General features: G+C 36.9%; 2 protein-coding genes across 6 annotated transcripts in view; both read left to right on the top strand.

The window, feature by feature from the left end:
• Positions 1–11,387, top strand: part of LOC143211885 (discoidin domain-containing receptor 2) — a 203,333-nt gene extending 191,946 nt beyond the window's left edge. For all 5 annotated transcript variants that reach the window (XM_076429982.1, XM_076429979.1, XM_076429981.1 and 2 more), the window contains 5 exons: positions 300–437; positions 3,996–4,303; positions 6,020–6,254; positions 6,628–6,777; positions 7,403–11,387. In XM_076429982.1, coding sequence (XP_076286097.1) covers positions 300–437; positions 3,996–4,303; positions 6,020–6,254; positions 6,628–6,777; positions 7,403–7,552 — 981 coding nt within the window. In that variant the 3' untranslated portion in view covers positions 7,553–11,387. The remainder of the gene's footprint in view (positions 1–299; positions 438–3,995; positions 4,304–6,019; positions 6,255–6,627; positions 6,778–7,402) is intronic.
• A 5,681-nt stretch (positions 11,388–17,068) lies between these two features.
• Positions 17,069–21,867, top strand: LOC143211886 (uncharacterized). Its single transcript, XM_076429984.1, has 3 exons — positions 17,069–17,209; positions 19,871–19,990; positions 21,299–21,867. The coding sequence occupies exons 1-3, from the start codon at positions 17,149–17,151 to the stop codon at positions 21,421–21,423; spliced, it is 306 nt and encodes a 101-aa protein (XP_076286099.1). The 5' UTR covers positions 17,069–17,148; the 3' UTR covers positions 21,424–21,867.
• Positions 21,868–22,104: the final 237 nt, after the last annotated feature.

Below are 22,104 nucleotides of genomic sequence, written 5' to 3'. Positions count from 1 at the left end.
CACTATATTGCCTTCTGCTAATTGACAGTCAAATTATAATGAAAAAGATAAATGTCTAGTAAATAAACTTATTTATATCGATCGTATTATTGTTAATAACAATTGTTGAATGATATCGGCGCTACGGTTCGATCGTTAAATTTAAATTTCATTCAACAATTGTTATAAATGTCTAGTATTTAGTGATGCATAGTTCTGTAGAGCGAAGTAGGGAGCATGTATGGAATAAATAAGCCGAGTGCCATAGCGTTGGAACAATTATTACGACGATAAAACGAGCGACTTTGTTACGTTTACAGATACCGGCGCCAGTGGTTAGTTGGAATATCGCGCCCAGCATGAACAAGCCGTACAAGTGCAAGGAAATAGAGCCCACCAATATACCGCGACAGTGCCTACGAACAACAGAGAAACTTGGCTCGAGGAATATCGGCGAGGTAGGAGAATAAAAGAGATTGAGAAACAATGCGCTTGGCTATGTGCACCGTGCACGTGCACGCTGTTGCGCTTCTGCGATCGTACACGCGCCCCGTTCCACTTCAGGCTAACTCGAAAATTGCATACGCTGACGAAACGACATTCCCGTTTCCTTATTGAACATGACGAATACTATCTAATACAATTTTACATAGCTACACACTCGAAAATGCGTACTAAAAAATCATCGCAGTTGAGAGAACACTTTGTCAGAGGTGTTGCTCTTTTAATACTGAAACTATGTACTGGACGTTTTAAAATGTCTGACCATCTATTACATATCATTAATCAAATCTAATACACAATTTTACGTAATTAAACGTGCCAAAATGCATATTAAAAATTTGTTGTAGTCAGAAAGGACCGTTTTTGATAAATGACAAAATGTGGATCTTTCAATACTGAAACTACTGGACGTTTCAAAATGTCTGGCTGTCTTTTACTTATAATTAATTAAATCTTAAGCGTGCCAATATGCATATCAAAAATTTGTTGGAGTCAGAAAGGACCGTTTTTCATAAATAAGAAAATTGTTGCTCTTTTGATATTGAAACTACAGGCCGTTTCATAATAACTGCTTTAAGTGTTTTCATTTGATATTAGATCGTAACTAGTACATCAAGATCGGCACTATATAATTTAAGTAGCAGTATTTAAAAAAAATCAATTGTAATTAACGAAAAAGCATCGAATCAAATCAACTCAATCAAAAATCAAATCAAATAAAAAAATATTAAATAGTACTAAATATATTTTACGATCCAATAATTATTGAAATCTTAATGATTCCTTTATGGGAAATTACTTAATGTATTTATTCGAACGTAATACAAATTCAGCAACCTCTAACCAAATCAGTTTAGTATTCTAGCATGAAAACATGGTTTGTTCTAAAATGTTTTCCTAGAAGTTTTAATACATTTGCAATTGAAGCCATGAATTCTCAGCTTGTGAAAAGACGCAATAATGAATACGCGACAAAGTTTAGCTCTTTAAATTGCAGAGAAACGTAAGGAATTTAGTTAATGAAAGTGAATGAAAGAGCACTTTAATGAAAGGTTCTGGAAAAATGGGAGAACAGCCAAGCACTGTGATCCCGAGTTTGTACGATTAAACTTGGCGACTGGCACCGGGGCATAACCCGCGATTACCAGGCATAGCACTAATTTCATGTCGTGATCGCGTAATCGATAAACTCGGTGATACCATAGGGTTGTAACGCGGTGCTATTACAACTCGACAATACACCAGAATGTGAACGTCTACAAACTACAGGGAAACTTTGCTCGCGGAACATCGAAGAGGGACGACAACGAGGTCTGAGGGATAATGCATTTACCCTGTACATTATGCACACATGTGATATGTACACAGACGCAGGACTCCTTATATTTTGGGAGATTCGTCGGCTTATGCGAGCATTAGCGATCATACATCGTTAAAGACACTATAGACCCTTGCTTCCTGACAAGTTGACTTTAGGTACGAAAAGATGCAGTTACAACATGAAATTTGAAAAGTCTTTAGTTACGAACAAATATTTAGGTGTACAAAGTAAATCGTAGCCATTCTTCATGAATTTACTGATTCTTTAAGAACAAATAAAATCCACTCTACTCTCCAAAATAATCTGCATTTACTCTATCTTACAAGTGATCTTACAATGAAAATCTTCTATAAGGTAGTTAAAAAATTTTAATTTCTAATGAAGTTTCTGTTGATCAAGTGTGAGAGCCATAAATTCGTTTGTACACCCGATATAAATACAAAATAAAAAACAGAAGAAATATTCCAGTGTGTCGTTCTAAGCAAGTGAGCAACATAAAAATTAGAAAGTCTTTAGTTACAAAAAAAATTCAATCATAACATACAGAAAGAAAGAAATATTGCAGTGTATCGTTCCAACCAAGCAGGCAACACAAAAATTGCAAGAAATATTGTCGTGTATCATTTTAAGTAAGCAGCTTCAAAATTGAAAAGTCTTTAGTTACGAAAAAATTCAATTATAAAGTAAAGGAAGAAATATTCCAGTGGATCATTTTAAACTAGCAAGCAACATGAAAAGCACTTCGTTATTTCCGTTCCAAGAAGCAGAAAAATATGATATCCACGAAGCCAAAGGTTAACAAACCAAAAAATGAATGTGAAATTTAATTTCATTGTAAATCGAGCTACCAGAGCTTCTAGATTTGTTGGAATAAGGTCATTTAGTTAATGGAATTCATAAGGGAGACTGAAAGATCTTGAATAAAAATGTAGAGCGTCGATTGTCCGGATCTCTTAATTATCGATCATCCCATTAGTCAGAGCTTAATTCACCGATAATACTCTTGCAAGTCGTTAAAGTTTCCTAGATGAGAATCCAATGAGCCGTGGGAATTTAAGAGATCCTCTTTCGTTATTTATGTTATACTGCTGTCAAAATGTGAAACAAGAACAATCTGATCTTTTAGCTACAGACATTAATAATAAAAACAAAATCAGACCAATACTGTGCGCATAAAGGTGCACGACCAAAGCGAAAACAACTATGGCGATTATAATCGATACTAAATAATACATATATGAATGAAAATCAATATATCTTCTTCAATATTATTATAATCTAAGAAAAAAACAATGGGCTTATGATAACTAAAATACGAGCTAAATAGTTTTGGTTGAAATCTCTCTACATATCTAAAAACAAGAAAAAGAATAAGAATCAGTGACGCATATCTGTCTGTTTCTTCCTCGCTCGGCGTAAGTCGACTCCCCTAAGTTTACCAGAATAGTGTTTCACCTCGAAGCGTGACGGATCAGGCTCATGCACTGCCCAGCAAAAATTGTGTACGCAGCGCCCCTAAAAAGTTTTCACTTCAATAACTCGCGAGCGCGCTTGAACACAGAATTAATTCTAATAACAATTAAAGCAAATAATCTTGATTTCTATTGAATGATGTAACCTCCTTTTGTCCACCCACCAAAAAATTACATCTCAAGTATCTCCTATTACGATGCAATGAAAAATACTTTGTATGCAATTTCAATGGTGTCAATTGATAATATATTGCAATGATAACTTTTTCATTGTGGTTCTAGTTCATTTTTCATTTATCCAAGATCGCCCACGTTTCTTTACAAATAGAAAAGCGTTCAAAATAGCAAACTCACTTACCTAAATCGACTAGTTTACATTAGTTTACATTATTGTATAATCAAAAAATTAAAGTTTTTGTTATATTGTTGACATCAAGATATCCACGTGCCACATTCGTCCTGGAAAGATTAAAACAAAATAATGAAAAAAAGTATCAAATTGACAGAAGTATGAAGAACAAAGATAGGAGGATTTTGTTACAATAAAAAACTTAAATTAAATCTTTTGTTGTCGTCAAGATGTCGACATTCGTCCTGAAAGGGTTAGAATAAAATAATGCATCGTTCGAAGTGCAAAAACATATGTATCAAATTACCAGAAGGGTGCAGAATGAAGATTTGGTGGAGTCAATGAATGAAATTTTGTTTCTCCTTTGCAGGCGATAGTTTGCGAATCGGTCGGACTGGAGGACATGGTGCCGAATGCACCGAGATTGGTCGTCGCTCGCGTGCCGGCTTGCACCAGCGACATTCGAGCCGGTAGTACGTCGGATCAAATCAGAGAAGTGCGATTTCTGTCCTGTTTGTCCGATCCGAACGTGGCTCGGGTCCTGGGAGTGTGTTCCGTGGATCCAGTGCCGTGGACGATCATCGAGTACACGGAACTCGGTGATCTCGCCCATTATCTTCAGTACAGTGTGCCACTTACGGGAACGCTTAGGCCGAGCTGCAATTTGAAGGCCCTTAGGTGAGGTCCCTGCTCCTTACGGCGGATACACCTAAACGATATACGCTCCGCATTAACGATATCGGGACGCGTTTACGAACGCACCGGAATGGAACCGTGATCGGGAAACGATGGGAACGATCGCTCTAATATTATAATTTCAACATTTTTACGGTTTGCAGTTTCCTCCGGTTTCGATCCGCAACTCTTCCGCGGTTCGCTGCTTTGATCGATCAAGCCTATTCGTCATTTACGAATGACAGTAATGACTCTAAATCGGATCATGCAGGATCGGTTGTTCTACTTTAGTACCTGGACTATTAAATTAAATTTTTTAATATGTGGAAATCAATTATCCATGATTAATGCAATATCGAGTCTGATGAAGATTTTAATCTATATCTGCTAGGAATGAATGTAGTGGCTTCGTTTTGAGTTAAAATAAAATTCGGCTATTTTGTTATGAATGTTTACGCATTGAAGTAAGCGTTCAATGAAATATAAATTTTTATTTTGATGATCAAGAGATATATAAAAATAATGGTCGTAAAACAATTTTGGAAATTGCTTCGTATATTTGAAAGAAATGTAGCAATAAATTGTGCAAATGACCACGGCGTTATCCATATTTGCTCGTACTACGGCGATCCACGATTACGCAATCTAATCGAACTACCAGAGATTAATTGCTCCCCCCATGATTGCACTCATATCATAAATCGCTAGTATCAATCTAAATCCGTCGAATCCAGTATCAAATTAATATCGCGAATTAATAATAATATCCCCAAATACAATTTCGAATATAATCGAGCATGATGTCCGAGAGTCGGCGTCATCAAAATCCAATATTAGTAACGTCGCACGGAGCTTTCGCTGCAACTAGACTGCGAATGTTTATGCAAATCAAGTTGGTCAGAGAGTAAGTAAGAATGGGAACTAGCTTTATCTATTTATGAATCATTGCGGCTTCTAACAAAAATTTCAGACTATAAAAATTAAATGGAATTTAGGAATTAATAGAAAAAATTACTGGAAATTAAAGAACTCCATTTATTCTCCATTAAGAGTTACGATCTTAGAAAAATTATATGGAAAGGATGGTAGTTTACGAAATTTTCAATTTTATTCCGCGGATTGTGAATATTTCTAAAATATATTATTTATCATCAAATTCAACAATTTCATATCTTTAGTAAAACGCTTTTGTATTTCTAATAACTAGACAAAAATGACTAAATCCAATACAGAACTGTAAAAATATGAGAACGTGTGAAATATTAGCGTGATTGAAACTTTAAACTGAAGAAACGCATTCTTACTTAATCTCAGTTTTTTATTTATTTAATGAACTACAAAATTTCTCAACACAGTTTTATGTCATTCACAATTTACGACAAAATCGTTTCTAAAAATTAGAATCTTCACGCAGCTCGATGCAACAACGCTGCACTCTTCACCAAAACTTTTTCACTCGCGGGTAGAATGACAGTGCGCAAGGGTTACAAATCAGCCCGTCATAAAAGTCCCATAAACTCTTTATGAATCGAGCGCAGCCTAGTCAACAATTGTCGATGCGATCGCCGATAATTCCGCGTCCGGTGCCCGAGGAAAGATGTTCCCAGATCGGTATCGATATCGGCGCGCATCAAAATAAAGTTGTTCCGCGAGCCGCTCGGATAGTGGCTCAATCAATTAATGTCACCCTGCTGAAAAGCAACGTTATGTGTTCGCCAGCCAAGGCTGCCTGTTGTACATGGGGACGCAGATAGCATCGGGCATGAGGTTCCTCGAGTCGAAGAATCTGGTGCACAAGGATCTGGCAGCCAGAAACTGTCTAGTGGGTCGCTCTTATACCGTGAAAGTGACCGACATAGCGATGTGCAGTGACCTTTACAAGAAGGATTACAGTGACATAGGCGGCAGACCGCCGGCGCCAATCAGATGGCTGCCGTGGGAAAGCATTCTGTTGGTAAACATTTTCTGCTAAATAATTCTTCTTCATCTCCTTCACTCCAACAAAATGTATTGTGCGGAGATCGTAAGTTGCCGATTCACTTAAGCAATAATTATAATAAAATGAAAATGTGAGGTGAAATATTTACTTAAAAATATGCTACGTACCCTTAAATTATTAATTTATTGGTACAGTCAGAAATCTTAGTTTCATATTCATCTAAGTCAAATTTAAAAAATGAAAAAGATATCTGTATTTTCTCATCTCAAGGTACTAGATCGTTTATAAAGTCAACAGAATTGTTTATAATAATAGATTGTATACCCCAATTTTGCGAGCCCTAACGCTAACGAATGATCGATTATATTGAATACCTTTTCTACTTCAGGACAGGTACACCTGTTCGAGCAGCGTTTGGTCCTTCGCCGTCACTCTCTGGGAGGTAATGAGCTTGGCCAGGGAGAAGCCTTTCCAGCATCTAACCAACGATCAAGTCATTCAAAACGCCGAGCATATGTACTATGGAGCCGAGTTACAGGTAGCTAAACCGGAAGACCTTTTTATATTTAGTTCAGAAATGGTTCCTGTTTGCTTCGGTTCATTCGAATTTGGTTGAACTTCCTTTAGTAGCAATTAGGTGTTTGATAGCAAGGTGGTTCGGAACCCACCTGAAACTGTAGGTCCCGTCGCTTAATAACTATAGCAGTTGAAGAAGCGGCGTAAAACAATCAAACAAAAAAAGGTGTTTAATAGCAAATGTTACCATCGACCTCTATTTCTAATTTCTAAATGGAAAAACATTTTTTTGTAAAAATCTGTAGTGTATTTATAAAAGAATGAAGATCAGGAAGTAGGAAAATTTTTTGCAAATACATCCGAAACTTGTAATTTCCGACAGAAACGAAAATCATGACTGGATTGCGGATTTTATGCATTTATAACAAAAATGGGTGCGTACAATCAAAGCAGTGGACATATTTAAAAAATTTACGAACACCAACGTAACAGTTTCAGCTTAACAAAATGCAATAATTAAAAGAAGAAAGAATTTTGCGCAGCCTGGTCATGAATTAGAATGACGTAGATGCCAAAAACTTGGGGGATAGACCTCACAGAATACTCTAACATTCCCGAATCGATGAGAAACCAATTTCTGATTGCAGGTATATCTACCGAGACCGACGATGTGTCCGGACGAGGTCTACAGGATGATGTGTTCATGCTGGCGGAGGGATGAGACCTCGAGACCGACGTTCAAAGACATTTACACGTTCCTGAAAAACCTGATCGAGGACTATCGGCCCGGTGCATAATGATCCCGGTTAACTGTGATACCGAAAAGCGGACGGAGAAAAATCATCATCTATCCGAGCGTCGCCGACCGAACCATCGGTCTCTCCCGTTTCGACTCTTCGGAAAGTGTACAATCGTTAGTTTTTAGTGCATGCGTTGGAAAATGAAAGAAATGAAAAAAACGGACCCGCGTGTCCCGGTCCTCGAGCTTCTCTCCGAGAGGAATTGAGAGTGAACTCTATCCCGACTAGCTTTCAAACAGAAACCTTGTAAGTTCTCCCGTTCCCGGATTCACAATCTCGGATTCGTCGTCCAGGAAAACGCAGAAAAAATTATTACAGAAGACGATAAAGTGACGCCGCGTTTCGCCTGGCCGATCGATGAAAGACACCGCGCCTCCGATACTTTTTCTAGTCAGCTCTCGGTCCTTCGATTCCTACGAAACTGGTACCGTGTACAGCAATCCTGGACACTGATGACAAGTGCGCTGCGATAAGCTGAGCACTGATAAGTCTATCCACTTGTACATACGAATCTAGATATCGGCGCTAGACGACACACCGGGAGGTTCTCGCGGTAGCTGGTGCCTTTGTAGAACGCTTTTATAATCATCGTTTTTACGTTATACCGTCGAGGCTCGAACCGATTATAATATTGTAGTCAGCTCGAGCTACCTTATATTTCGTTCTGGGATCTGTTACTCGTTAATGTGTATACGTTCGACGATTCGAGGGAATCGGAGTCTGATTCCGAGGCGACGTCGCGTCCTCTCTCGCGTTGCAGTCAATTTTCCCCAAAACGTGGACAAGACTCTTTGCTTGGCAGACGATATTTGTTATAAACGGACCGGTCTTGTTTTTCTGATCCGGAGAAGTTGATTTCACATTGTTATTTTACTAGGATAGAAAAACACCCTTATAAAACTGTTTTTTGTTTTATCGTAAAGGGGCGAAACTTTGTCAATTGATGTTCTTCGAATTTAATGCTTAAAGAGGTAGTGTTCATAAAACTTCAATTCACTTTTTCAATTCACTTTCTCAGAGAAATTCGAGTAAATTGTGGCGTTTTATGCGAGTCGCAATTTCATTCGTATGTTTGTAATTACGTTGTAATTTTGGGTAAAATCGTAAATAGCCGTACCCAATTATGATTATTTAACAGTAATCTTCAATCCTAAAATCTCTAAACTTCATTTTTAAAAGAAATAAATGATCTCGGTTGATAGAGCTAACTTTATAATCAAAGATGTATGATAAATATTCTTATGAAACAGCGTAGTATCATACGATACTGAACTATAATTTATAACACTTGCTTTGAACAAACATGGTAATTCGTAAATATGTGGTAAAATGATTCTTTAGATTTGGATGCTCAACTTTGAACCAAACCATTAAAACAAATAAGAAATAAAGAAAAAGACTAATCTATCTGAAAACGTTTTTTTTTCGATTCCGTTCACATTTTTGGGAAAATTAAGTGTACGACGTCCCTTTCAGCGAATCAGACGATCGACCACCAGCTGCCCGTGAAAATTCCGACTAACTTGTACATTCGAAGCCCGTCAGTAGCGAAGTACTTATATCGTTCCATTATATTCCTTTTCGTTTGAAAGAGGAAAGAGATCTCACTATCTTTAGCGGGCAGTAGACTCAGACACCTGATCGACACTACTGAAAATATTTATTGCATCACGGAAATCCGCTTATCAGCGATATCTCTAATTCTTTTCACTGCTTCGGAGTTAGAGCGATTGGTGTCCGTCTTATTTTGGCCTAGGCACGAAGCTGGTTACGTTCAGTTCCCTCTAATTAGACTCGGTGATTTTCTTGATCTACTCGGCACTTTTCTGTTATCTTCTGTGCAGTAGGTTATCTTAAAATTTCTTTCCGCTTTCTTCGCAAACATTATTCGTTGGATAAGGTACCTCCTAGCTATCAACTAGTACGAATAAATGGTTTATTTCGTCAGAAATGTATTAAACAAATTTTTTACACGTGAGTTAATTTTAAACTCTTTTAATCTCTCTATTGTCCTCAATTTCGTCCACTCATTCTGGTCATGATTGTATAATCCACAATCTAGCAATTATTGTGAAAAAATGTGAAAAACTGTGGGGTTTGAACAGCAATGATTTCGTGGAAAAAAATAATACATCAATGATCTTGGACGTTCAACTTTAAACTAAAACATTAAAACAAAATAGGAAATAAAACAGACTAATCCATCTGTAAAATTTTTCTTTCGATTTCGTTCACAAATTATTGCTGTTTAAACGTCCACAATTTTTCGAGAATAAGAAATTTATATATAAATTGTATAAATTGAATTTTCACCCTAGGAGCGTACAAGGGTTAATTTGCAAAGAATAATGTGGAATAATTATGTTCAGGAGAAAAATGAAAAGAAATTTTAGGACAACTTAACACACTCGACTAAACCGGTTAATTGTTGGAAAATCCGAATTGCTGTTCGCTCCAGTTGAAATGCCTTCTACAACCGACGCTTTGATACTCGTTACACGATTAAGAGGAACGCAATAATGGTTGGATATTACTCTATTGAATGTGGTGTGAGTGTTGTGGGGCTTGATGTTCGAACGATGCTGTAGATATTTCCAGTGGCGTAAGTCTGTTCTTCGCGCGAACGCGACGCATATCCACGCTCCTTCTTTGATCTACGATTAAGGGCAGAGATCTACGGGGGACGTAGCGACGTAACTGTCATGCTTCGAAAGGAATCGATGCGAGTCTTAAGCTACGCCGTACTCGAATTCCAAGACCGCGAACGAACGTTTGAACGCGACCATGCGGGGAGCAAAATGAAAAACAACTGTTTTGTCGATGGACGCGATCGATATCGATCATCGCAACGCCACGCGATCTGTGGATGAACGTCGTCCGAGATTTTTCGCTTTCTCGACCAACAATCGTACAATTTTCACTGTTCAAGCTTTCGCGTGTAAGCCGTGATATTTTCAAATTGGAGAATCAGCCAATTGTTACATCCTCCTCTAACTTTTCAGAGTGGGTGGACGTATGCTGATTATTTCGGTTATTAATGGACCGATCAAAATTGTTTTCTGTCACAGAGTTGGGAAAAAATTTTATCTAAATAAAAATTTTTGCCCAACTCTGGTCACAGATCACACGATTTTGAACGTCTTTCATGTTGTTGACACTTGATTTTTGCCATATATTTTCTTAAGCAAATTTTTTTGGCTACTAAGGTCAGTGTCACCAGATCAAGACTTATGCCCCCAGTCTACCTTCCCCTTCTACGACGCTTGCACGTGATGCGTGTTCCCTCCCCTCATTTGGCGACACTAGTTAAGGTACCTTTAAGGTGGTGACTAGACTGCGGGTGTCTTTATGCAAAATAAAAATCGGAAGAAACAGAAGTTCCATAAAAATCTATTTCTTCTTGCAATGGTATTTTAACAAATTGAAAATAGTGTAACAATATTCTTCAACACTTTAGGTAACTTCACTGTTCTATATTTAATATAGGCATTTTTGCTATAAATGCATGAAATCCGCAGTCCAGAATTTCTTCATTCAGAAAAATTCAAAAATGTTTTATAGAAAAAGATATAGGAAGGAGTAAATATATTGGTGTGTAAAATGGTTAGTGCGGTATACATCTGAAAGTTTCAACAGTGAAAAGGTTGAATGTGGTGTTTATTGGTCGCTAGGTGAAATGGAGAAACGTGTTTATTGTTCGTTCTTGGTTAAGTGCCAAAAAGAGTCAAGCGTTCAAACGTTCCCCTCTGCACGCACCTTTCTGTAATTCTTAAGATGAATTCAAGTATACGTTCAAATGATTAACAATAAAGTACTGAGTATTCCTTTCTGACACTGACTGTGTTGTTATTTACAAGAACTCGTTTCAGGTGATTTGTTTGTAAAACCTTTGAATGCGTAGGAAAATGTTAACGCAAAAATGCTCTCGGAAAATTTAAAAACTCCGAAGAAATTCCAGCACCTTTTTAGAATGTTCAATAATTTCAAAAAAACTCGGAAAATTTTATAGCTAGCTCAGCTGAATATTCACTTCACTATTCAAAAAATATGTAAACAAAATCATGGAGATGTTTAGATCAGTAAACAAACTTTGAATTCATAAAAATAGTTCTTGCTAATAAATAATTCATAAACCTTGAACTTCAACTATACTAAGTCCAAAAATTATTATTTTATCGTAAATTGTATCGACTACGAACTTTCTCAAGACGTGTATAATTTTTAATCAATAGACGACAGTAATTTTTTGCATGGCTGTACATCTTCGTGCACTGTGTTCCAGAAACAGAACTGGTTGAACGAAAATCGCAAATAATCGCAACGGGGTGCGTGAGCGCGTAATCTCCTAAGTGGCGGTAAATTGCAACGATAATATTGAAATAATGGTTTATCTGTTATTAGCCGAGGGATATACGGTCGTAGGACAAGTTAATGGTCGCTTTAAGGAAGTTGCATTTCGATATGCGTTAGGCCTATCTGAAATTTCCACTGGTGACCTGAAATGGTAAACATTTTCGAGCGTATTATCTTGTATGATTAAATGAAAAAACGCCTGGAATAATTTCATAGACACGGATTCACTGTACAGAATACACCATTTTATTAACCCTTAGCACTCGAGTTGTGACTCAGAGCCACCACTAAAAATTGCTATACCATTATTCAAAATATTGTTTACATTATTACATATGCTGGTATCTAATCAATAGACTGCGGACCTTTGTGTAAAATAAAAAAATGTTAGCATTGATTGCAGGACACAAGATCCAAATTGTATTCTTCTTTCAATTATCTTATTAAGCTGAAACTAATACCTTCATGTCCTTAAATATTTTTTACACGTTCACTGCTTTAAATTCTACGTATTTTTGTCATAAATGAATAAAATCCGCAGTCTACTAATCAATTAATATAATACTACAGAATAGTACAAAATGTTATACTTAATACACTAAGTATAAAATGAAAAAATCATTTTATTCTAGGTCGGAAGAAATGTTTAATTTTCGAGTTGAAATAGCTCCAAGTGCAAAGGGTTAATTAACATCATGATGTTTGTCATTAAAAAACGCAAGAACATTCGAGAAACTGAACAACCTGATGAGTGTACGATAACACGTCGATACTTGTTTCAAGTATCTTGATTTCTGATGAGAGCATTTACCGAGTCAACAAGATAATGTGAAGTACACTGATCATCGTATAAGATGTCACGAAACTTTCATTACTTAATCGCTCGATATTAAAATTAATTGATTTGCTGTTTGTTAGAGATACGCGAGTGCGAGACGAAAAGGCTATACGATGTAACGAAAATACTGCACTATCTTGCAATTTTTTTTTATTTCAAACGTAAACGTGCGACTAATTCTAAACAAATGAATCATCGTGAAAGGCAAAGAACTGCTGATCTTCCACGAAATTTGTTTGCCAAACGTCGGCAAAAAATGAAAGAAAAGTTTCTGGAAATTTCCCCTTGGATTGGCATGAGTAATATCATAAAGCAACAAGGCCAATACAGATAAAAATTCACTAAAACTCTTTTCTCAGGAATGATACGTATATTTATCTTAGCAAAACATATTTACCCATTGAGAAAGGATAAAGATCGCGCGAGTACAATCAATCACAAAGAAAATGAGAGAATGCATTCTATTTTTCTATTCTCCCGCCTGTTCCAGTCAAACTTTTCCTTTTTTCAAATAGGAAATTACAATTGTTGTATCAATTCAAATGTGAATATCTATGTAAAATTAAAGATATATATATACTATATACAGGATGGTCCACATAATGTAACCACCTAAACATCTCCTATAGTTGCGATGACATAACAAATGTTTTTAATGCGATGTAAATAGTATGACAAGGTGAATGCTTTGTAAATTTTATATTTTTCTCAGTCTTCTTTTCCGGAGTTTTCAAGATCGTCGAAATATTTTTTCTACTCGACATTAAAACGCATTCAGAGATATTATTAACATAACCTTGAAGTGAACTCTGACTTTCATTGAAAGATCAAATTACAAGAAATCTGTCATCGATCGTTTCAGACAATGCATATCTGTGGAAGGACATCATTTTGAACACTTAAGGATAACTGACAGATGGCTTACAAATTTAATATTAGCGACTAAGCTTTCAGACTTAAGACTTCAGACTTACATATCCGCAGGTTGTCACTTGTCGCTACTGATGTCAGTGATATCGATGGAAATGAATATCGTATCTGATCTGAATTTTAGTTTTACTGTCAACTAGAACATGCAAGGAAAAGAAATATACATTCACAAGAAAAACATCACCTTGGAAACTCCGGAAAAAAAGACCTAGAGAACAGAATAACATTTGCAAAGCATCCACACCTTGTGATACCATTTACATGGCATTAACAACATTCGTTATGTCATCAAAAATTAAGGAGATATTTAGGTGGCTACATTTAGGTGGACCATCCTGTATAGTAGGCACAAAGTCTGCCTTTTAATGAATAAAAATATTATTTATTCTAGTAATGTGCATAAATATTCACAGTTTGTTTTATGTAGATTTTCTCGCATAAAGGACATCAAGATAATTGCTCAAGGCAGAATTCAAGGTAAGATTCATTAAGCTTTGAACATTTTCTGCATGTATAACAAAGTGCTCAACATATTAGAATTATTAGAATCGATGCAGACGATTTATATTTTGGATAAAAATCCGCAATCTAATCATACGATGCACGTAGAACAACACAAGCGTACACTTCTATTTCGATTAGAATCGATTACTTTCTCGCCTAGAACAAGTGAGGAACTCTTTGCCTCTCACATATTGAGGCATTCAAGAATTCACAAATTAATTTTCAAAAAATTGAAGTTCCAATTGAAGAAAAAGGCTACAAGTATAAAGAATGCTACTGTAGGTACCATTAGTGGCTAAATCGAATCCTCGGGATGGCCAAAGTCACTTAAACGCGTATCAGAACGTAGAACGATACGGAAGTGGCAGCTTGGCGTCTGCAAAGTGGTGTCCTTAAAGCAAAGTTTCGTGCTTCTTCGGTTCTTACAGTCTCGTTATCTTAAAAGGTTCGCCAGAACAATCGTTCCATAGCCAGGCATGACCAACTCCTCGAGGTAGTTCCATTAAACCGCAGGCCGCTCATAAATCACCGGTAAACCTTTTATCGACACAATTCGGATAACATTGCTTCGCGTCCAGACGAGGTTCATTAATCTTTCCCATTGCGAAGTATATGAATCCTGGCTCGATCATAGAGACGCGCTCGGAAAATTGATGATTATTTCATAGCCGGTATGAATAAAGAACGGTCGAGCCCCGGCTCCTGATCTGGAGTCCTTGATGACTCCGATCTTCCCAGCAAGAATTTTAAGCGTGATCTTACTAAAAGTATCCATTTATGTGAAAATCATATCGAGTTAACGCAATTCTGATTTTTCACTTATTTTTAACGCGAAAGGTCGATAGGCGTTTGCGCTTCATTTTACAAACGAATTTTGTAAATTAATGAAATTCAGGTAAGATATATCCAAATAATATTTTACGAAATTCATTACGGGGCAATATTCACGTTTGTATTTGCATGAAGTAAATGCCCGTTTCAGGGAAATGAAACGTTTTCACTGAGATATGAAATTTCATCGTAGAGAGGCCAACTGCAAATGAAATATTGAAATTGAAATATACGAGTTCGTTGCATTCATTACACTAATGGAAAAATATATTTCGATAAAGACGAATGAATGCATTTGCTTCGTGTGTGTGTGCTTTTATCGACTGTTTGATGGAGAACCAAAAGCGGCGCGCCCTCTCAGCAACGGAGGCTGAAGCACGTACTGGAGAAAAAGTGTTACCTGCTGAAGTTGTACTTGCTGATAAAAGCAAATGGTTCGATGTTGAAACATTAAATTGTTGTTGAAAGAAAGCCACAATCGTAAGAGCATTATTTCACGAGGAACTTCTAAATGTGTGCATAAATAATTTTGGTTAAACAGTGGAATTGTAGTAATTGCATAATTAAATGTGAACTGGTCAATTTATTTATTGTCACTTTAAATAGATCGTTCGTAAATCCACAGTAATAATAATTAATTTGTAAATTTATCATTGCATTCTTTCCCATGCTTTTTACGGCCATTACTAATTTCTAGCACTTCCTGTAATTTCATAACACATCGATTATGATTAACTCTCGTTCTAATTCATTCTTATTCTATCTCATTCTACTTAAGTCCTCACCTACTTTCTATTTTACATGCTGAACATTTTTTTTTAAATATAAGACAGAATTGAACGAATTAAAAGTTAAAACAAAAATGGATGAAAATAACAGTTAGAATATACAAACCTACAAATCAATTATACACAAACGTGCAAATATCTAGAAGACTTCAAACCCCTCCCAAAAAGTACAATGCTGACCAAAGTCTTTCTCATAAATCATAAAAATGGCTACTGCGCGGTCACCAGAGTCTTCGGAAACCTCCATCGCATGAGATCAGCACGGTATCGAGGAAAATTTTGAAAAATACATCGGTACTACACAAGTGTCGGCGATAAAATATTAATCTATGCGTAAACACGTTCAACAAGCGATTCGCGTCACGATTGTTTACCCGAGGGGGAAGTACGGACGCTTCACTCCGGGAATCACCGGAGGGATCAATTAAAACCGCTTAAGTGGATATTCCGATTGTCGACGAATTTTTCCAGAAAATCTGTTGCACCTTTTGAACTGAGATTTTGCACGCATATTCAATGGTATTTAAAGTACATATGCGATTTTTCAATCGCACTGTATCTATTTTTTATACAGATTTGTATAGATTTTCCGGTCATTCTACTGATCAGAAACTGAGAAATAAATTTGTTTATTAATCACTGCACACATGCAGTTATGGTCCGAACGAAAAAGATCAAAACTTAATTACCTACAAAATGCCGGCATTTTATATTAACACTAGAACTACCGAGCACTAAACGCAATTGGCATACATTGCCTTATAATAATGACAAAATTGCATTTATTTAGATTTCATACCAGTTTTATTTAAATATGTACTTCAATAGAGAAGTTCACTAAAAAAATTTCTCAGGAAAACATATTTATAGTTTTAGTATTTCTAACAAAACAAATCAGGAGCAAGCCATTTTGACTCATCCGGTAGTTCTCGTGTTTAAGCACGATAAAAAATTAGAAAAACTTCATAGATATTAATTTGGTTCGTGCGATAAAAAGTGGTTTAAAGTACGCAAAATGCAGTTCTTTCCGATAAGAAGAGAAAGTTGAAGTCTGGATTTTAAATGATGGTAATTGGTGGATGGGTACCCCGGTCATGAAACAGTGTGAAATTTTTCGGTTATGATCAGGAGGGTTAAAGATAGAATCAACAGCGTGTTCGCACATCGCCGGCCAGAGATAATGAAATGCACGACAACGGAAGAACGTCGCATGTGTACAAGTGGCCCACGTGCGTGGGTGTGTGTGTGTGTGTGTGTGTCGCGTAACACTGGACGCTTACGTTTATATAATGCCAGGCCCGGGAAAGTGAGACCATTGAATCGTCGACTGTCAAAGAGTCAGTGGAACCATGAAGCTCTGTCTGCCGGTTGCTCTTGTCGCCCTCGTGGCCACCCTTCTGCACTCCACCGGTGAGCATAATTAATTACTATTGATATGTGTTGTCGATCGAACAAAATTATTTCTATTTTCTTCCGCTTCCTCTATCCTGCTTCTAGTGTGACCTCACTTTCTCCTAACTTCCCTTTCTTTAACTTCCTATGATCGGACCGTGCGTCTGACCCTTTCAAGGTCAAATTGCATTTTTATATATTTCTCCTATAATGACTGGATAATGTTGCTTTTACTCAACTATATATCACATTTTCCTTATTATTTCTTTTTACATTTAAAGATATGTACTTGTCGCGTTATATGAACTTCTAACTGAATTGTCTTAATATGTAGAATAAGATTGTTTCTTTGAATGATTTTGTAAAATTGAAAAAAGATTAAATATGTTTTACAATTTACAAATTCTAGTAGCTTGTTAAAATAAGAATTTTAGCAAAAAAGAATGTTAAGTGATTTCAAAGTTAGAGTGATACTTACAATATAAAGCAGTGGACGTATTAAAAAGATTTAAGCACATCAGTGTATCAGTCTCGGCTTAATAAAATAATTTTAAAATGTATGATGTTTCTATTTGGCTCCTGTGTCTTGCAACATATGCAAACCATTTTTATTTTGCATAAAGACCCGCAGTCTAATAATTATATTACTATAGTCACTCACGGTTTGTGTTCTTCGGAATTATCTGAAAATTCAAATTATCTTATATTCCCCGTACATTATGTTTAAACGTTGTCTAATTAATTAGAAAAGTCTTACTGCATTGTACCTTATTTGCCATTCCCCTTTCACAATCTGCACAATCTTCAGACGTGTCCACATATAACAAATATTTGCAAGTTCAAAGTAGCCTAATCTATTGTTTTATGATTGAATATTGAATTGATTAGAAATGTATGTGCTACGATTTCAGACTAGTGTAGGGTAAAAGCGAGAATACCCACTAGCGTGAGTTTCGCCCGTTGTGAAAATACTTGTGAACGTGCGTGAGTGTCCGTTAGTTGCGAATTTGTCAACCGCGAATCGTACGATCAACGGTATCGTCCGTTTGCGGGCTCAACGTGGTGCGATTCACAAAAGACGATCGACGAGCGTGGAGAAATAATCAAACCATGACCATGACCATAACCACGAATAAATCGTTAATCCTCTTAAGGCAGCAGCAGACCGTTAATTTTGGGGCCCTGTGCTAACACTGTTTGGGGGGCCTTTTTTTGTTTGTTTGATTGTTTTATGTCGCTTCTTCAACTACTATGGTTATTAAACGACCTTTGGGAGCCTGTCCAATTAACCCAAATTAACTCAAGTATTTTTGTATAATTTATTTCTTCTTAATTTGTTTATTGAAATTGTTTTACATTGCTCAGGGCAGCAGATACGCCGCTGTGTGAAGAATTTAGCAATATTGATATACAATCTCGTCTTTACACTGTTTCTTACAGTTGACTTGAACAATTTTTATTTTGTTTAAAAATCCGCAGTCTAATTATTACAATTGGTACAGTATCTATACGACGATGTCCTATTTCATTGAAATATTCACAAAATCAAGAAGGCATTTCTTTCTTACACTAGTATCTGTTTTAATGTATTTCCCTGTCTATGTGTCTAAGTTCGATTATATCCGTGTACAACCTTTTCACGGAAGCTTTTATCGTTCACGATTGATGGGATATTATTGCGCGGCAGTGGATTAACGATGAAAAATCGGCGATCCCGTTTTATCGTGAATTTCACCCTTGATCTATTTCCATCCGTTACACCGTAATCTTTGTTGTTCAGTGTTTAGCTTCGATTACGGATTTCACGGCGGAGCAACATGCAACGTCGAAAATAGCTACGGGTTTCCCCTTTGATCGCTCGAACACTGAATGGCTTTCTTTACCGCTATACAGGAGCATCATAGTAAATTAAAATATGCGCCTGAGCGATCCCGCCTCCCGACTCTTACCTTTTTGGTCCGAACTGAACCGGTTCGATGGTACCCCGTACTGATACTCCCTCGAAACTTTTACGTCGATCGCGGAAAATCCAGAGACGTCTTTTTGACTCGATCCTGTTACACTCGAGTATTGGAAACGCGGCTGACAAGGCGGGGAAGCGACGCCGCTGATATTCATGGGAAATAAAAGCAGTTTGGGAAACCAGTTTGCGATATATCGAAACAAAACAAACCGAGAGTGAGCGTTGAACGCTTCGCGAAAGCTCTGAAACGCGTTGCATAATTTATACATTCCATTCAGCCAATAATAATATCTGTTCTGCGGATTTTCGGCCAAAACAACAATTTTTAATAGGTTTCAGTTAATCAGCAGCTGAAGCTTGAAACAGTTAAATTTAAATGAAGGAGTGTAGCTGCATTATTTTTCACCGATTACAATTTTCAAAGAAAGAAATCATTTATTATGTCGCTCCTGGTCATTACAACAGATGCAGACAATTTTCATTTGGTACTTCAATTGAGAAATTGATCCAATGTTTCATTGTTATTCAATGATGTTTAATTAAAATTAAAATTAAAACAAATTTAAGTTACTGTACAGAAATTTAGTTGGGCTATTGAAACGCTTCAGTATACCAGTTAAGGGTTCAGAACGTGACATTTTTAAACAAGAAGAACTGAATATAGAGAGAAAAGATGGACCTTTGAAATATTATGCACATTAAATGTCTACTTTCAGAGTACGCAGCTGGGAACAGTATATGCCCCGAGGAGAACTGCGTCGAATTTGACAAATGTGAGGAATCTATCCGCGGTGATGACGCTTGTCCTGCATCGAGTGACGTCTGTTGCAGCATATGTAAGTCCAGTTATGGATTCAATAGAACCTAGCAAATTTCCTTTCTCCAATCCCAAATTCCACTTTTATATATCGCTATAATGCACAAGAAAAACGTCACAAATTTAAAAATACAAATTGTACAAATAGAACCTAATAGAGCTATCTATAGAGTCAGCTTTATAAGTATATATTAACATAAAAATTGAATCAAGCGAAACTTCAAAAATTTTGAGTTGTGACGTTTTTCTTGTGCACGAGCGATACGTAAGAATATCATTTTCCGCGGATCAATGTGAAATTTTGTGGTCGATCGTAAACATGTAGATCGATAATTAGTTGTAGATATCGATCGCAAGAGTATGTTTCCACAGTATTTCTTTCTGGTTGTTGACACCGGCGCTTCTATCGACTGGCCACTTTCATTGATACGTCACGCTTTCGTTGATTCACGTCACGACACAAAGTACACAAGAGTGATGGCAATTATGAGACGGTAACGATAACGTAATCACGCATTATCATTGTACACAGCAATTTCACGTCTGCCCGTACGGCACACACGCAACACCGTAATTTCTACTGTGCGAAATCAACCACACAGATTCACTCTTGCGCGGCGTGAATTTCGAACGAACGGCTGTCGAGTTAACGCGTGCGTCACCTGTCCACACTTTCACGGCTTATGTCGCTCTGGCGTCGCTGTCAGACTGCCGATTTCTTCGACGACTCTTCAACATCGTTCCAACTTCTTCTATCGTGACTTGACGACTGAACATTCTCGCCATTTATACGCAGTATTTATTCAGACGAAATTAAACTGTGTTCTCTCTTGTCCATGTTTTGCTTCTCACTTGGTTTTGCTGTTCTATTGGAGGTGCAGATTGTTCAGTGTCATGTTTACTTATGCCATAGTTTATTAATGTAAAGTCCGTCGTTCACATATTTTGTAAATGTCAGACAATAGAAGTGGAACATTTTCCACAATACATGATAGTATTATTTTAATTGTTTCAATTGCAGATTGTTTTTCGTCACAATTGTTTATACTTTATTTCTTACATTGTACTGTAAGGTTCTTTTTTCATATTTTAATTTATTGCATATCGGCGGTTTCAAATATTTCATGTCTCAGATATTACTTGAGATATCCGGATAATTTTTGTATGCATCGGTACCTCCTGGATTCTCGAGTACTTCAGTACCTCAAAGGTTCAACTGAAATCACCAGCCCTAATTCATAGCATTCCAATTCCTCAGCATTTTCTATCTTTTTTTAGTTATGTTGCGTCTAGGGACCGATTAAATTTGCATAATTGTTATTTGCAGTGAGAAAAGAGTACAGAACCCACTGTCGCCATCACGGAGGTGAGTGCATGGACAAATGCAATGTTGCTCTCCAACGCTCCACCGTCGACTGTCCAGCCGATCAAGTTTGCTGCGTATTAGTCTAAGGAAACGATATCAATTAGAAGCAATCCGGTTCGCACGTTGACATAACCTAACGGATTACTTGCTGTACAGGCTGCAATATGTTCGTTTCCCGTGCCGCGTGCAACAAAGTTATGATGCACCCATCGGTAGCAAACGTAGAAACGTGGCTCAATTAGTTTTACAATTGCAACGGTACAATCATGTGATCGTGCGTGTGTAGCTAATGAAAAATCGATTGCGCCGCTGTATAATTGCCGAGGTACAAGAACCCATCGCTGACACAAGACTCGACGATAAATAGCGCAAACGTGCGAACAGGTTATTAGCGAGCTTTCCCGCGAATCCTTACTGACCATGGCTTCCTATGATTTGTTTAGAGCTTACGTATAGAAACAGTGTGCGTGTGTGCGTGTAGACCGTTACCAGGAGAAAAAGTATTTATAATAAAATATGTGTGCTCTCAACTGTTCGTTATTTATTGCCGTATCCTGACGAAGTCCACGATTTATCGTTGTTTAGAATTGAGGTGCGACTGGAATCAGATATATCTGCAGGCAGAGCTCTGCGGAATTACAATTGAATTATTCCATACATTTATGACAAAAACGGGTAAGCACAATTTAAAGCAGTGAACATATTAAAAAGATTTAAAGGCATCAGCGTATTGGTTTCAGCTTAATCAGATAATTGAAAGACGAAAG

Source organism: Lasioglossum baleicum, chromosome 9 (assembly GCF_051020765.1).
Source record: "Lasioglossum baleicum chromosome 9, iyLasBale1, whole genome shotgun sequence".
NCBI lineage: Eukaryota > Metazoa > Arthropoda > Insecta > Hymenoptera > Halictidae > Lasioglossum > Lasioglossum baleicum.
The sequence above is the reverse complement of the archived record's forward strand: the minus strand, read 5'-3'. Positions and strand labels throughout refer to the sequence as shown.

Excerpts from the sequence above, each read along its gene's own strand:
- LOC143211886 (XM_076429984.1), top strand. The coding sequence starts at position 17,149 with ATGAAGCTCTGTCTGCCGGTTGCTCTTGTCGCCCTCGTGGCCACCCTT. Across the intron at positions 17,210-19,870 it reads CACCCTTCTGCACTCCACCG|AGTACGCAGCTGGGAACAGT; the intron begins GTGAGCATAATT and ends GTCTACTTTCAG. Across the intron at positions 19,991-21,298 it reads TGACGTCTGTTGCAGCATAT|TGAGAAAAGAGTACAGAACC; the intron begins GTAAGTCCAGTT and ends TGTTATTTGCAG.